Genomic DNA, 14,664 nt, shown 5'->3' on the forward strand with positions numbered 1-14,664 from the left:
AGACTGGGGCTGGGGAAGGAGAGTGGTCAGCGGAGGGATGAGTGAGAGGAGAAGGAGGAGAAGGGAGAGAAGCGGGATGGGCGGGCCGCCGGTGGAGTTGGGGTCTGGACGCGAAGGAAGGTTCAGATTGGTCCTTGGAGGAGCGTTGTTCTGTAAGGTAAGAGGTGTCGAAGTGGGATCAAGAGACGGATGGAGATAAGTGATTGGCAAAGAGCAGAGGACAGTCGCGGGGCGCAAAGACGTGTTGAGTAGGACGGGATGATGGGATGATCAAACAGGGGAGGCTTGGCGGAGGGCAGTAGCGTTGCGGGGAAAGGAAGCAAAATACGATTGGAGCGGACTGTAGTTGGGTGTGTTGTGGAGGAGTTGTGGGCTCGGGTAGATATTAATGTTATGTTATGTGTGTTGTTGTGATGGCCGGGATTATGTACAGATTCAATCTATCGAGGGAGAGAGGAAGCGAGATCTGGATTGGGATGGGAGCTGGGCCGGGAGCTGGGCGTGGGGGTGCCTTGGACGGGTTATCATTCTCTGGTCTCTCGCTGAACTTGCTCTCGTTTTATATACCTCTGCGTGGCCTGCAATGCGCCCACCAGCGACCCACGACGGCCTCCTCCCGCAGCCGATCATCCCGCCCCAGCCGATCCCCCTCGACGCTATCATGTCCAACGCCCGCCAGCGCCACCTCAACAGAGAGCCCTTCCACCACAACAGGTCCTACATTCCTTCCCTCATCCCAAACAACGTCGACCCCGCAAAGGTCGACTCCAAGATGTTCTACAACTACGTCCCCAACGCCGTCAAGACCCGCAAGCGCACGTCCCCGCCCCAGCTCCAGCGTCTCGAGAGCGTCTTCGTCGTCGACAAGAAACCGAGCTCGATCACACGCAAGCAGCTCGCCCACGATCTCAAGATGTCCCCCCGCGAGGTCCAGGTTTGTCCTCGTTCGCGCTCTTCCTCGTCCTATGCCCTCCCGACGCGCACGCTCATCTGCGCATTCATTATCTTTCATTTTCGCAGGTCTGGTTTCAGAACAGGTAAACACCACGACGCGTTCGCGCTCTCTCCGCTCTATTCCCCTCCCTTCCTCCCGCGTCCAAAAATAGTCTCTGACATGCACGATTCCCTTCCCTGCTAGACGCGCGAAAGAGAAAAAGTTGAGGCCACGGTCGTCCTCGCCACGCTCCCCACAGATCCAACCAGAATCCATCCGCATCCCGCCTCCCCCAGCCGACTCCCCGTCCACGCACACCTCCCCGTCTTCCCACCACCCACAGCACCAACAGACCTCCGAATCTCCCCAAGCCGCCGCGTCCCCGTCCCTGACTCCATCCCCATCGACGTCCACTTCCCCATTCACGTCTTCTCCGTCCGCCTCCGCACCTACCTACTCCGTCTCCGTTTCCTCCGCCTCGCCCTCCCAAACTCCCCACGCACGCTCTTTCCCACATCACCCACCTCCGGCAGATATCTACGACCTCCGCCGCAACTCCCTCCCCGCCGTCGCTTTTTCCCATTCCTCTTCTTCTCACTCTTCTTCTTCTTCGCACCCTTCTCATCATGCTTCGCATCGCCATCACCCCCATCAAGCAAGCTCCGTCCCGCCCGTTCCTCCCCTTCCTCATCCGAATGCGTTCCCCACTGCAGCACGCTTCCCAGATGAAGCCTACCATCGTCGGTCGGTCGATCAGCTCGCTGAACATCCGTGTGCGCCGCTTGCGAGGCATTTCGCTTTGTCTACTACCGCCTCTCATCATCCCACCTCTCATCATGCCAACGCCAACGCCAACGCCAACACCAGTAACAGCAACAATGGGAACGGGAACTTACAACTCGATACGCCCGTACATCAGCATAATCATACCGCTACAGTGCACGCGCTCTATCCCCGGTTTTCCTCCACGACGGGGATGCACCCGCCTATGCCCATGATGCGCGCGTCGATCTCGGAGGGGTATGGTCATTCGAATTCGAATCATCCGTATCGTCCACACCCTCCCCAGTTCGCTCAGCCATCTTCGTCTCCTAATCCCAACAATGGGGACGTGGGCGTGAATGTAAACGCGAACCCGAACCCGAACGCATCCCTCGAATCCCTCCCCTCCTCCTTCTCAGTCTCCCTCTCCGGCTCCCTCTCCGGTTCGGGCTCCGGCTCGGGTTCGCACTCAGGTTCTGTCTCGAGCTCCCGACATGGGTCTTTCGAGCTTTCTTCGCATTTACTTCCTCCTCCTTCCCATCCACCTCACGCCCATCCACCTCACCCGCCTCACGCCCAAACACATCCTCGGATGTCGCTTCCTTATGAGCGGCATCACCTCGGTCTCGGTCTTGGTCCCGCTCCAGGCGTAGGAGTAGGAATAGACGATCGTCGTCGTCCAAGCCTCGGGGGCGCCTCAACGAACCTAGCAGGAGGCGAACGTCAACGCTTCGCAAGCCTCGGAGGCGCAGATCGCCACGCGCACCATAACCACCCAGCCACCGAACGTCGCTATGAGCCCTTCCCTCTCAGTCCCATGAGAAGGAGGCCGTCCCGTCCGAATCTGATGCATAGGAAATCGGTGCCGGCGGATATGGAGGCTGCTACTGCTGCTGTCACCGCACACCATCATCACCAACAGCAGCAGCAGATGATGCGTTCGAATGTTAACCAGCAGGGGTATGGACAGGGAGGGCAGGGGTATGGAGGGTATAGGGTTGGGTCGTCGCCTTTGCAGCAGCAACATGGGGGAGGAGGACATGGGGGAGGAGAACAGCAGGTCATTATGGAGGAACCGTTCGCGTGGAGTAATATCGATCCGTTCGGGACTGGGGCGATTGCGTCGTCGTTGGCGTCGGAGTCTTTGCTCGAGTTGGGCGCGGTGCGGCCTATGCAGGCGCAGTCGCAGATGTATTCGATGCACCAGCACCAGCAACAGCAACAGCAACAACAGCAGCAGCAGCAGCATGATTCACCCCGACCGCTACCCACGGATAACCTCAACTCGGCCCTAACGAGCTATACCTTCCCGCCCCGCGACGACGCCAACATCGCTCCCAACGAACCCACAGAGAACACAAACTTCAAACAAGAACTCCTCTACCCCCAAGACGACATCTCCGCCTTCTATCCACCTCATGCTGCGGACGTCGGGATGCAAGGATCCGAGTTTGGACTCGGGTTCGGAGGACTTGGGCTTGGGCTTGGAGGGATGGGGATGGGGCTTGGCGGGATGGGGTATGGAGCACTGGGGGTGGAATATGGAGGGATTGGGGGGATGAGGTATGAGGTTGGGGTTGGGGTTGGGGGGTATGGTCCGGGGGTCGTTTCGGTGGGGCCGTTTGAGCAGGCGGGTGGGAATGGGAATGTGAGTGCGGACGTCGGGAATGCGAATGGGGGTGCGGGGGGGTTTGGGGCGGAGGCGGGGTATGCTGGTGATGATGCGATGGGAGGGGGATCGTATGGCGTTACGGAGGGTGGGTATACTGGTGTGAACGGAAACGCAGGCGTCGCTGTCGCTACGAACGGGGCGTATGGTATGGATGGGATCGCGGTCGGCGTCGGCGGCGGTGCTGGTATGCATCGACCCCTCGGGCCAGGCATGGGCATCCATACCACCTCGAGCATGGGTATGAACGCAGGAGGAGCAGGAGGAGTGGGGATGGGAAGAGGCAGTAGGGGCTCGATAGGCAGTCTGGGGTTCAGTATTAGTAGTGAGTCGACGAGTGCGGCGAGTGGTGGGGATGAGGCGTTTTCGAGGAGGGGGAGTTGGTGAGTGCGCGTGTTTCTTTCTTTCTTTTCTTTGATCATTGCATTGCATCTGCGCTACGATTCTTCGGTGATGCTCATGTTTTTTGTGTTGTGTGTCGTCTAGCGTCTCGGCGAGCGAGATGCTCACTTCGCTTCATCTCGATAACGCCAACCAGTCCAGTCCCCAATCCAACGCTCAACCTAATGCCCACTCTCACTCTCAGTCCCAGTCCCAGCCCCAGGGACAGTCACAATCTCCACCCGACGCTCCCTTGTCGCGCTCAAGCTCGTTCGAGTTCGAGAACCATCCGTATGGACAGGCGTATACGCGGTCTCTTCCGCATTTGGATGCGCACTCTTCCTCGCCTCGTCAGTCTCCGCATATGGACCATCTCGGTCCTTCTTCGCAAATGGACCATCTCGGTCCTTCTTCGCAGATGGATCACCTCGGTCCTTCTTCGCATATAGACCACCTCGGACCTTCTTCGCAGATGGACCACCTCGGTCCCTCCCAGGTCAATGCGAACGGCAGCGGTAGTGTCAGTGATGGGAACAGTGACGGGACGGTGGGCACGGCGACGTATCCTTCTCCCGCTTCATCATCGTCTTCTCCATCGTCGGCGCCGGCGGCGGACAATCAGCAGCATCATCAGCATCAAGCTCACCACGAACAGCACCAGCACCAGCATCAGCATCAGCATCAGAAAGTCGATGGTTCCCGTGCTGGATCAACATCATCGAGCGAGCTCGCGTTCGCTTTGGATTCTGGGCGGGGTCAATCGGTGCAGCAGCAGCAGCAGCAATTGGATTACGCACCTCCTGCATCTGCGCCTCCGACGTTCGGGGCTCATGCTCATGCACAATCCCAGCCCCAGTCCCAGCCCCAACCTCAATCTGCTGGTGTGACCGATGGTTATGCGGAGTGGACTGAGCGGGACGCTGGGGGATATGGGCATGGACAGGGTCAGGCTGCTGGGTCTGGGTATGAGCAGCAGAGGTATGAGATGCCGCATTCGCATCTGCCCCTGCCGCAGTTTGGCCATGGGCAGCCGGTGCAGGAGCAGATGTTGGATTTGAGGTATGGGCAGTCGGCGTGAGCTGCTCTCCTTTTTTTTTCTTCTTCTGTGTCGTGCGCTTTTCTTTCTCTTTTGAGTGCATTGGGAGGTGACATTGCTTTCGAGAGGTGCATACTATATTCTATCAATCACTCGTTCCTTGCGCGCTTTTTCCCCCTTCTCAGTCTCGATTTTGATTTTCAGCAAGTTTTTCGTTCGTTCGTCTGAACATGTACGGACATCTGCGATTTCCATTTCGATGTTATTTCCATTCCCATTGCGTGTATCTCTTCCTTCACCGTGTTCTGCCTATCTATACATTACTCTTATCTCTCGATTATTTGTGCTTGCCTGCTTGCTTGCTTGTTTACCTTTTTTTTCTCGCGTTCGATTGTGGTTTTGTTTTTCTTTCCTGCCTCGATCCTGTGCTGAGACGTCGTTATTACTTTAGAATTCGTGGAGCCATACATAATTTGTTCGTTCTCTTTTCTTTCATTTTCGCCCTTCGTCTTTCCAACGCCGCCTCATCACAGATATCTATCTCTCCGTCCCCGCGCGTTTGGTCGTCCGCTCGCGCGCTGTGCATATTGTACTACCCTGTACTTGTACTCCGTACGTGGTCACGACACGACGCCACGCTCATGCCTACTCGACTCATACCTGAACTCAACACATACTTACAAACCAACACACTTACAAACACTCACAAACGCACTCACTTTCCAACGCATATACGCACACACATACACACACGTACCCGTCCCCGTCGTCTCGAATAGACGGTCTTCGGCATCTACTCTATATATCTACACGCTCCTTCCATCTCCTGTCCTTCTTGACATGCTCAAAACGCTATTCTCACTCGCTCGTTCTTCCTCTCGTCTCGTCTCGTCTCTTTGCTCTCGTTTCTTCGCACCGTACCATATGTCATCATCGTCTATTGCCATCACATTCGTCCCCATTCAAGTCTCTCATTCACGTTTCTTTCCTTCCTATCCCCGTCCTCTCTGAATCTACTCCCTACCTATCCATCGTTGCTCGCGTTTTCTTCCTTCCCACCTATCTATCTATCTATTTCGACTCTCACCCTCACCCTCACTTCTCCCCGCTCACTCTCACTCTCATATCTTTTGCCTTTTGTGTTTTTGTCTTCCGTGTCCAAACTCTGAAGTTCTTGTTCTGTCGCTCCCTTTGTCTTTGTCTATATGCTACCTTGTCACCGTTACCGTTACCGCTTACTGCTATTACATAGTTGATTCAGAATACTTATTGTATATACCACTGCTGCATTTTTTAGTTAGTCCCGAGTCAGGGAGTGAGGTCCAAATGTTCAACGTTCAATGTTCAACGTTCACGTTCAGGATCGGGGTGGAAGAGCCCACGCTGGGTCCTAAATGATATTCAGTAGCGAGCCAGCTTCAAGCTCAGCGCTGCGACCGATCCCAGCCACTGGACGACGTCAGGACCAGATGTGCGGGTTTCTTTGTTCTCCCATGGTAATTCTAAAATGTCCTGGAGGCTTCTGATTCGTCCGACTCAGCTGCATCGCCCTCCGAATCGTAAAGTCTAGTTATGGAAATCGATGTACCCCGCTCGGGTCGGCGTTGGCATACATGACCACACACCCACACGGACCATGGCCAGCAAGGCCAGCAAAGAATGCATGCATCCGTTGACGTTTGCATGGATTACATACAGCACTCTATTCTGATACACTTTGGTATGTATGTAGTTCGCCACCAATCAGAATCGAATCAGACGACAAGTCACAGCGTTTGATTGAACCGCCAATTGCGATACGAATCAGATTCAGACTCTCTTGCGCTATGCGCCCTCAGGTTGTTGGACACCCAATCAGACTGCAGCATGGACGAGCACTCCGTCCGAGTGGACTTGTTTGGGCGTGAGGTACTTAAGTTAATAAGTGGCCATGGGCCGCCGTCCAATCACGCTGGCGCGGGTCGACTCCGACCTCCAATCAGATAAAAGCACCTAGTTTCTAGTGGCCTCCAATCAGATTCAAGACGCGGGACACAGAGGATGTAAATGCGGACGCGAACCTAAGAACGAAGAAGAAGCCGTGAACTAAGAGCTTGAGTTTTTCTCTTATTGATCGCTCCTGCTAGCTCGGCGGAGTACAGTAAGCAGCCAATGGTGCGCTATGCTGTGTGATCGACGATACGTGCATATCTCTATTCACGCCCACCACCACCACCACCACCACCACCGACGATATGCTAGTGTATGCGGTGTCTGCCAGCGTGCTGGATAACCGTAAGAGGAGGATGATTCCCGTTACTGAGGCTATAAGCTATAAGCTCGGACGACCTCAGGCTGCTAAAGAGCTAGGCGGGTAAACGGACTCCGGATGATGCTGCATCGGGAGGAAGGGGATGTAGGCGCTACTCTGAGCTTGTTCCAGAAAACGAATGACACGGAACTGTCGACGGATGCAGGATGGAACGGCGAACTCGCAGACTTCATGACGTGTGGGCAACAAGTTGCCTTTCACCTGCAGAAAAACAGCGAGAAAAGTCTGGCAGAACACATCTTGCTCGTTCCGTTCTATGACGATTATGGACTCAAGGACAACCTTGCGTGGGCTAGGGAGCTGTTGACGATGACAAGCCCCGCACGAATCGAGCGTGGGCCACACCCACACCCAAGATGGGCGGCCCGCGCGGTCCGGCGTGGTGGAACAAGGAAAGAGGAAAGCCGAATTGCGGCGAGGATGGGGAACTGTGAGAACCGCTCTTGGTCTGCGCCTTGTCTCGAGACGCAGCTGACATCGGACAAGCTCTAGGCATTTCATCATGCGCTCAAGATAGAGCAGCGGACGGTATAGAGCATGCAGAAAGGAGTGGGAGAAGAGGAAGATGCACTGCACAGCACACTTGCGCTCATTCAAGTTGGTCGACTTACTGTCGCCGCCGGATATGAAGAGGTAAGAAGTCTGAGGCCCGAGACCGTTCGAGCATCTGACTTTGGTGAGCTCACATCGCTGACGTAGTCGATACCTAGAAGGATGGACACAGAAAGGAATAGACGTATGGACGAATGCCCCCGAGGCCCACTCGCCCACCCTCGAAAATCGGGTCAGACGGCGAAACACAGCTGAACTCTCAGCGCTTCCGACCGTGTACTTCTCGTATCATTGCAAACTACGAGCGGCGAAAAATCGCGAAGGATTGACGAGACCGGGGCTTTCAAAGGAGGTGCCTAGCTGCAGCAATCCCCGGAGTCAACTGGTGCACCTCCAAGTTGGCCTGAGATCCCGTCGTCGAGTCTTGGAAATACCACCAACCCTGAGAAGTTAGTGTTATCTTTAGTTTGATGGGAAAGGCCAGCGTGAGGAGATTCGAACGACGTCGACATCACGGGAGAGTCTAAAAGTGTTACATTCTTGGCTAGCCGGACTAAATAATCCCGAAGACACGTCCACTTGGTCACGCTCTGAGATCTGAACCCGACTGCTTCGATGAGGGCGAGTCCAGAACGCTGGAAATGGTTGGAGGGTTCCGGCAGTACAGAACGTTCAGCACAGTCTTGCGAGATGTGTGAAGGACCAGATCTCCCAGCCAATCCGCAGAAGCAGTAAACATATGCAAAAGAAAAGCACAACAGAGCGGGACCGAGATGCGGACACCCTGCCAGGTGCCTCGTCGGCCGAGTCGCTCAAGCTCTAGCGCAGAAGAAAACAGTGCTTGGATCTGGAGCAGATCTCCGGTTACTAGTTAGAAGATCCGTCGTATCAACGTCCAACACCCAATCTGCACCCGGCGCGTCCACGCTGATGGACCGACTACCAGGCGGTAGGGTCACATCATTCGTATTTGGTTCGCGTAGAAAGCGGGCAACTTCGTGGTGGAGGGGCAGGCTCTCAATCGAGGGTACGGGCAGAGCTAGGCAATGGTAATACAAAGCCCTAGCCGGAGGGTGCACATAGTTATGGACATAATTAACCATGCAGCACAGCGAGATAAAAAACGCGACTCCACATTACGTTGGATGAAGGGAAATGCGATGCATGAGGGTAGAAATCGAATGATACCGTTAGATGCACCGTGCGGAATTCTTGAGCAAGGGAGCCGGCGAGAAAAGAGCTGCGGTGTGAAGACGGACGGCCGAAAAGCAATGTGATGCACGTCTGCGATGAGAACGCTCGTGTGCTTGCATGTGCGTGTGCGCGGTCGTTGTTGTTGTCGCTGTGACATGCTCCGACTATAGTTTCGTAATGGAGGTCGAGGACGATGAGTGAGAAGGATGTGAGGGTCCAGATCCAGGGGAAGGGAGAGGGTGCGGGAGGGGGTAAAACCTCGGAGGTAACGCCCAGCCTGCCGACCGATTTCGTTCTTCTTCCGACAGGAAACCGCCCAAGGAGGATGGAGATGCTGCAGTGTACATGGCGTTCGTGTTTCTGTCCATCATCATCGCGTGGACATGCATTCGCAAACCATTGACCACGGCGCGAAGAGCACCGAGTTCTTCCGATGTGCGCGCAGCTTCGGAGGAGATAGCGAGTTCCGTGAGATGGCGAAGGGTATCATGAGAGGACGCCAGAGTCTCAAGCGAGGAGTGCATGCTGGAAAGAGTACCCGGGAGGGTCGTACTGAGGTTTAGGGGCGCAATAGGCATCGAAGACGTGGAATCAAAGGCGTTGCCATGAGAGGACGACGCAGGAGGGCTGCGACTGGCGTATGCATCGAGTGATGGCGGCGGTTGAAAGTTCTGTCTTGATTCGTATGCTTGCTGCGAAGACGGCGATTCTGCGAGAGCTGGCGGGAAGTAAGAGGCGAGATCCACATCGCTGTACGGCGGGCGGTTAAGGGACGAAGGGACGTCTGAAAAGCCTTGCGATGGTGGAACAGACTGGTCCCCACCTGAAGGAGCAGACATGGGTGGCGTGTTCTCCCTGAGGTCATGGCCTGATTGTGAGTAGCTTGGCCTTTGAGAGACGATGGGACGCTCGTAGGCTCTTTCCGGTTTGTACCAAGGACTTAGTGTCGTCTTGACAGCATCTAGCTCCCTCCTCATGATCTGGGTCATGCCCTCCATCGCCATTAATTTCTGTCGCAATGACTCGTTCTCCTCGACAAGCTTCACGGTTCGAGCTTCAGCGATACTGAAGAAGCCCTTGATTGCTTCGTATGGGCATACGGATATATGTGAGTCTGAAAGATTACGGCGTGGACCAGTCCATGTGCATCCGTTGGAGAAATGAGTACACGGGATGATGATGTCTGGACAGGTCGCGCCGTGAGTGGTCAAACTCGCTGACGAGACTTCTTGGTCACAGAATTGACAGACTGTGCTCGTCGTTGCCGTGCAAACCAATTGATGTGCCTGTGATGCAGAATATATCCTTTATAAGAACAGACCAGGTGATGGTTTTGAAGATGAATAGCAGCATGCGCACCTCGAGATCGACCGTCATCACTTCCAAGGAGCATCCTTCGCATTTAACCAAACGATGAGGGCAGATATCGGCGTACCTCTCCGCGTCCTTTTTCAAGAGGGTAAGGGTACAGCTCGGATCCCTGCATGGGATGATGACGTATTGGCAGGATTGGTCGACGTGAGATGCAAGGAGCTGTCTCTGGCATGTATAGGTGCATCCTGAGGACCGACGTGGGCACTCGACTATTAATTCCTCGACCAGCTGTTGTGTATTTAAGTTCGTGAACGTCTCAATTATCCGTTACAATGGACGCACATGTCTGACCACAGGGCTCGCGGGTAGCAGGTCCTCCAACACTAACGGCGAGCGATCTATTGGGCAGTGCGCCGAAGCCTCCATAGCATGGAGAATGCAATCGCGACAGAAGGTATGTGAGCATGTCCTAGTAGTAACTGGCTCAAAAAATGGCATGCTATTTATGAGATGAGCCATTGCATCCAGCAGCCGAAGGTGACACCATCAACTCACCGGCATATGCAACATGTCAGATTTGGATTATACGATTCTGCGTATGTGTATGCCATTGAAGATGCCGACCAAATATTATCGGGCATTATAAAGCTGAAGAGTGTTGAAGATACGAGGAAGGAGATACAGAAGGTCTGAATGGGTAGGTAGAGGCGAGAGTGGTGATGATTACAGCCAACTTGTAGCGGAGGAGCAGCATCCGACTGTTGTTCGGACTTCCGAGGCACGTGCTATCGTTCCGGCGGCGAAACTCAGATGTGGCGTAAATGTTTATTCTTGTTCATGACAAAAACGTAGAAAGCACTTTCTCTTTTCAGACAATTGTGAGTATGTCATAGACATTAATAATGACCGGGAACGAGTTCGTGATATACAGTTCAATGAAAGAATAATTTGCCCAAAACCCTCACATACGGTTGACCAACCTCTCCAGTGCATCCCCAGAAGCAACCTGAAACTCGTCTGTCTGTGACCTCGCCATCACACCTCCCTTCTTCACTGTCTTTCCCTGAGCCCTCACTGCCTCCCTCATCCTTCTCTCCGCATCTGCATCACGATCCTCATCCCGATCAACGTGAGTCTTCCTGTGAGCCTGAGGTTTTCCAGCTTTTGGACCAGGCGCCTTTGCGCTCCTCTTTGCTGAGAATGCAGATCCTTTGCCTTTATGCGAAGACGCAGAGACGGAGCTAGGAGCTTCACGCAGACCAAATGATTTGGCCAAGTGTCCGAGGTGGAGGTGTCGAATATGGAAGATATGTTTCTCGTCTGAGGGGTGTGTGGCGTAGGCTCGCATGTGGGATTGGAATGCCTTGCGTGCCAGTGTTGTGTTCTACGTGTCACAAAAGCGAGGTTCAGCAAGATGTGAGATAGAATAGAGAGCAAAGACCAGACCCACATCTTTGTTGCGCAATATCCACCTCTCGAACGACAACTGCACTTCTGTCGCTCTCTCCTCACACTCTGCCCCCTTCCCACCAAACCCATTCTTCAACACCTCTTCCATCTTCACCCCATCTATTCTCGCGGCACCCTTCTCCTTCTCGTCCGTAGCACCTGGCTCTGTCGAGCCCTGCATCCGGTTCTCAACCCACTTCACCCACTCCGCCTCGCTTGGCGCCACAATACTCCACGCCTCACCTCCTTTGCCCGCTCTGGCTGTCCTTCCTACCCTATGTACGTATTCCGTAGCTCCACCTTCTGTTGGAAGGTCGTACTGCACTACTGCACGTACCAGAGGGAGATCAAGACCGCGAGAGGCGACGGATGTACAGAGAAGAATTGAAGCTGCGGGGGAGTTGGGGGACGATGACGGGAGTGCCGAGAAGCCCTTCAGCGAGGCCAGTCGAGTGGCGAGGGGAAGGGAGCCGTGTAATCGAAAGATCGAAGCCTCGGGTAGGAGTGGTGATTTGCCTTCGATCTTCTCGCCGATAGATGACGAAGGTCGTTTCGATGGTTTCGTGTTAGGAGTAGACTCGTCACTGTCAGCGTTTTCCTCTTCATCAGAGTCATCGTCTGAGGAATTAGCAGCCTCCTCATCTTCCATGGTCGAGCTGGACAATAACCGCCAATGAAAGTCGACGGAATCCGTACAGCTGAGAAAAACGATGATCTTTGATCCTCTCCTGTTGGCCGAGTTCTGGGAGAGTAGGGAGCGAAGGAGTGCGACGAGTGTGACCAATCTCAGCTTCAACGGCACCACCACGTACTTCTGCGCCAACTGACTCGGCGGCGTGAACTTCTCGCTCGACGCCAGAGACATACCCTTCTCGCCGTCTCCAACTCCAACAGTAGTAGGGAAAGGAATGTCGTTTTCCGTCGCTTTGACCATGAGCGGATTCTCTAGCGTCATTCCCGCCAACTTCTGCACGTCTTCCTTCATCGTCGCCGAACAAAGGACTGTTCTCCTCCGCGTCTCCCAATCCCATCCCACGCTCTCAACATTCTGCCCTTCCTTGTACGCCTGGACAGCCAACTTCCTCCTACCCTCCAGACCCTGAACAATCCCCTTGATAGTCTCCTCGAACCCAAGCTCCATCAACCTATCCGCTTCGTCGAGCACGAGCCAGCGGCATTTGCCTACGTCAAGAGACGTAGTGTTCTGCAGATGATCGAGCAGACGGCCAGGTGTGGCGACAAGTATAGGGATACCCTTCCGTAGCCGGGCTTTCTCGTGCGTACGTGTTGCACCTCCTGTGAGTAAGCCTGAGACAAGCCACCGAGTAAGACGGTCCGTCGAGGTGCCATCGGAGTCCTCTTTGGAGCGAAGACGAAGAGTGAGAAGACGTTCGAGCACGTCGGAAATCTGCTTGGCAAGTTCACGTGTAGGAGCAATGATGATGGCTAGTGTGCCTACGGAACGGTCGATATAGGAAAGAGAGCTTAAGGGTAGAAGATCTTGGATAATGGGAAGGAGGAAGGATAATGTTTTTCCGGAACCGGTTTGGGATTGGATGAAGACGTCGCGAGAAGATGAAGGATCCGTCGGAGTGGCGAGGAGAGCAGGAAGGGCTGAGCGCTGTATAGATGTGGGCTTTTGTATGCTCATTTTTTCTGAAAGGTGAGAGATGATGAGAGGATCGAGGCCTAAGCCGGCGAAGGAAGAAGAATCGTTCAAAGGTGCATTGCTCGGTTTAGCATTTGCCTTGAATGAAGAGGCAGGAGCAGACACATGCTCGATTTTGGGGTTGGATGAGAAGAGAGAGGAGATGATTTGCGTGGGTGCTCGAGATTTTGAAGGCTGGTCGTTGGAGGAAGTCGTAGTAGACGGTTTGGGAGCAGGTTTGTGTGATTGCGACTGTTCCTTCCGTGGTCGCTTGACGGGACGGTCATCCTGAGGTGAACGGTCAATAGTAGAATTTTCTCCGACTCTTGTCTTTCGTTTCGAGACCCTCTTGGCCTTCAATCTAAGTGCGTATGAATATGCAGTCTACTAGTAAAGATAGAACCGTGAACGAACCTGTCTGTCCATCTACCACCCTTCTTCCCGTTTCCAGTAGCTTTACCGGAGAAGTTGTCCTCGACTGAGAGGTTGAGTACTAAATCGTCGTCCATGGCTAGAGTGGAGACTTTTGAAGTGAGTGGGACGAAGTTAAGCTTGCAGCCTTGCGATGCTGAAAATACATTTGGGATTGGTTCACGCCACACTTGTGCTACATCGCTCGCCACAATCAGTAATACTGTACTTTCAGTTCCCAGCCTCTGACAGTCGCATTCTAGTTTGCACTACTATTCATACCATGGCTACTCTACACGGGTGGATCCTGCTAAGAGCAAAAAGCAACCCAGGTGCTTGCGATAAGAGACAGAACAAAACTATGACAAGAGCGAGATTCGAACTCGCGCCTTCATACGAAGATGAGAAACCCGATTTTGTCAGGCAAGCTTTCGCTTGAGTCACACGCCTTGGACCGCTCGGCCATCTTGCCATGCAAAACCAGTCAGACCACATATTGTCACCTTTCATCGCGTTAACTTGGTTCCTCCGAACGCCACGGTGGACAACGATGAAGAATTTGCGGACAATCGCAGCAATTAAGATAGGCCTCATCCAGATTCGACGACATCACGTGACTGCGCCGCCACAGCTTGTGTCGACCTCTAAAATCAATGTAAAATATTGATTGTTGCAGGAGGTGGACACTTACGGGGAATCTACAACCGCAAAATTGTCGAATACAGTTCAAAGAAAGTAGCTTTACCATAGGCGCGCCCTTTATTGCATAACCAATTGAGCCTTAGCATTTTGAACGGTGAAAACTCAGGATGTTGGGCCACACAGGTGCCACACGGAGTCCTCGAAGAAAAAAGCCTAAGGATCTGTTGTGCCTCAATGTTGTTATGAGATATTAATTTAAGTGGGATACCAAATGCATTCATAAAAGGACTGCGGTCGTAGATTTGCGAAATAATTGACCGTGGACCGCAGAACGGCCAAAAACCGCGAAAAGCAGGTATTT

General features: G+C 53.8%; 3 protein-coding genes and 1 non-coding gene across 4 annotated transcripts; 1 reads left to right on the forward strand and 3 right to left on the reverse strand.

The window, feature by feature from the left end:
• Positions 1 to 583: 583 nt before the first annotated feature.
• Positions 584 to 5,910, forward strand: STEHIDRAFT_170978 (uncharacterized protein; the record flags this gene model as incomplete). The annotated part of the gene is made up of 4 exons (XM_007307934.1): positions 584 to 934; positions 1,021 to 1,037; positions 1,139 to 3,748; positions 3,852 to 5,910. 4 exons carry the CDS (start codon positions 584 to 586, stop codon positions 4,822 to 4,824), a joined length of 3,951 nt encoding a protein of 1,316 aa, XP_007307996.1. The 3' UTR covers positions 4,825 to 5,910.
• A 2,766-nt stretch (positions 5,911 to 8,676) lies between these two features.
• On the reverse strand, positions 8,677 to 10,764 carry STEHIDRAFT_102188 (uncharacterized protein; the record flags this gene model as incomplete). Its single annotated transcript, XM_007307935.1, has 4 exons — positions 8,677 to 10,125; positions 10,199 to 10,441; positions 10,496 to 10,652; positions 10,709 to 10,764. 4 exons carry the CDS (start codon positions 10,762 to 10,764, stop codon positions 9,004 to 9,006), a joined length of 1,578 nt encoding a protein of 525 aa, XP_007307997.1. The 3' UTR covers positions 8,677 to 9,003.
• A 260-nt stretch (positions 10,765 to 11,024) lies between these two features.
• Positions 11,025 to 13,690, reverse strand: STEHIDRAFT_84071 (DEAD-domain-containing protein). Its single transcript, XM_007307936.1, has 3 exons — positions 13,665 to 13,690; positions 11,604 to 13,611; positions 11,025 to 11,537 (listed from the first exon to the last, which is right to left on the reverse strand). Exons 2-3 carry the CDS (start codon positions 13,251 to 13,253, stop codon positions 11,115 to 11,117), a joined length of 2,073 nt encoding a protein of 690 aa, XP_007307998.1. The 5' UTR covers positions 13,254 to 13,611; positions 13,665 to 13,690; the 3' UTR covers positions 11,025 to 11,114.
• Positions 13,691 to 14,023: 333 nt separating this feature from the next.
• STEHIDRAFT_t222 lies at positions 14,024 to 14,133 on the reverse strand. The gene has a single exon. It is a non-coding gene; the product is annotated as a tRNA-Leu (tRNA).
• Between the last annotated feature and the right edge of the window lie 531 nt (positions 14,134 to 14,664).

Source organism: Stereum hirsutum (assembly GCF_000264905.1).
Source record: "Stereum hirsutum FP-91666 SS1 unplaced genomic scaffold STEHIscaffold_14, whole genome shotgun sequence".
Lineage (NCBI taxonomy): Eukaryota > Fungi > Basidiomycota > Agaricomycetes > Russulales > Stereaceae > Stereum > Stereum hirsutum.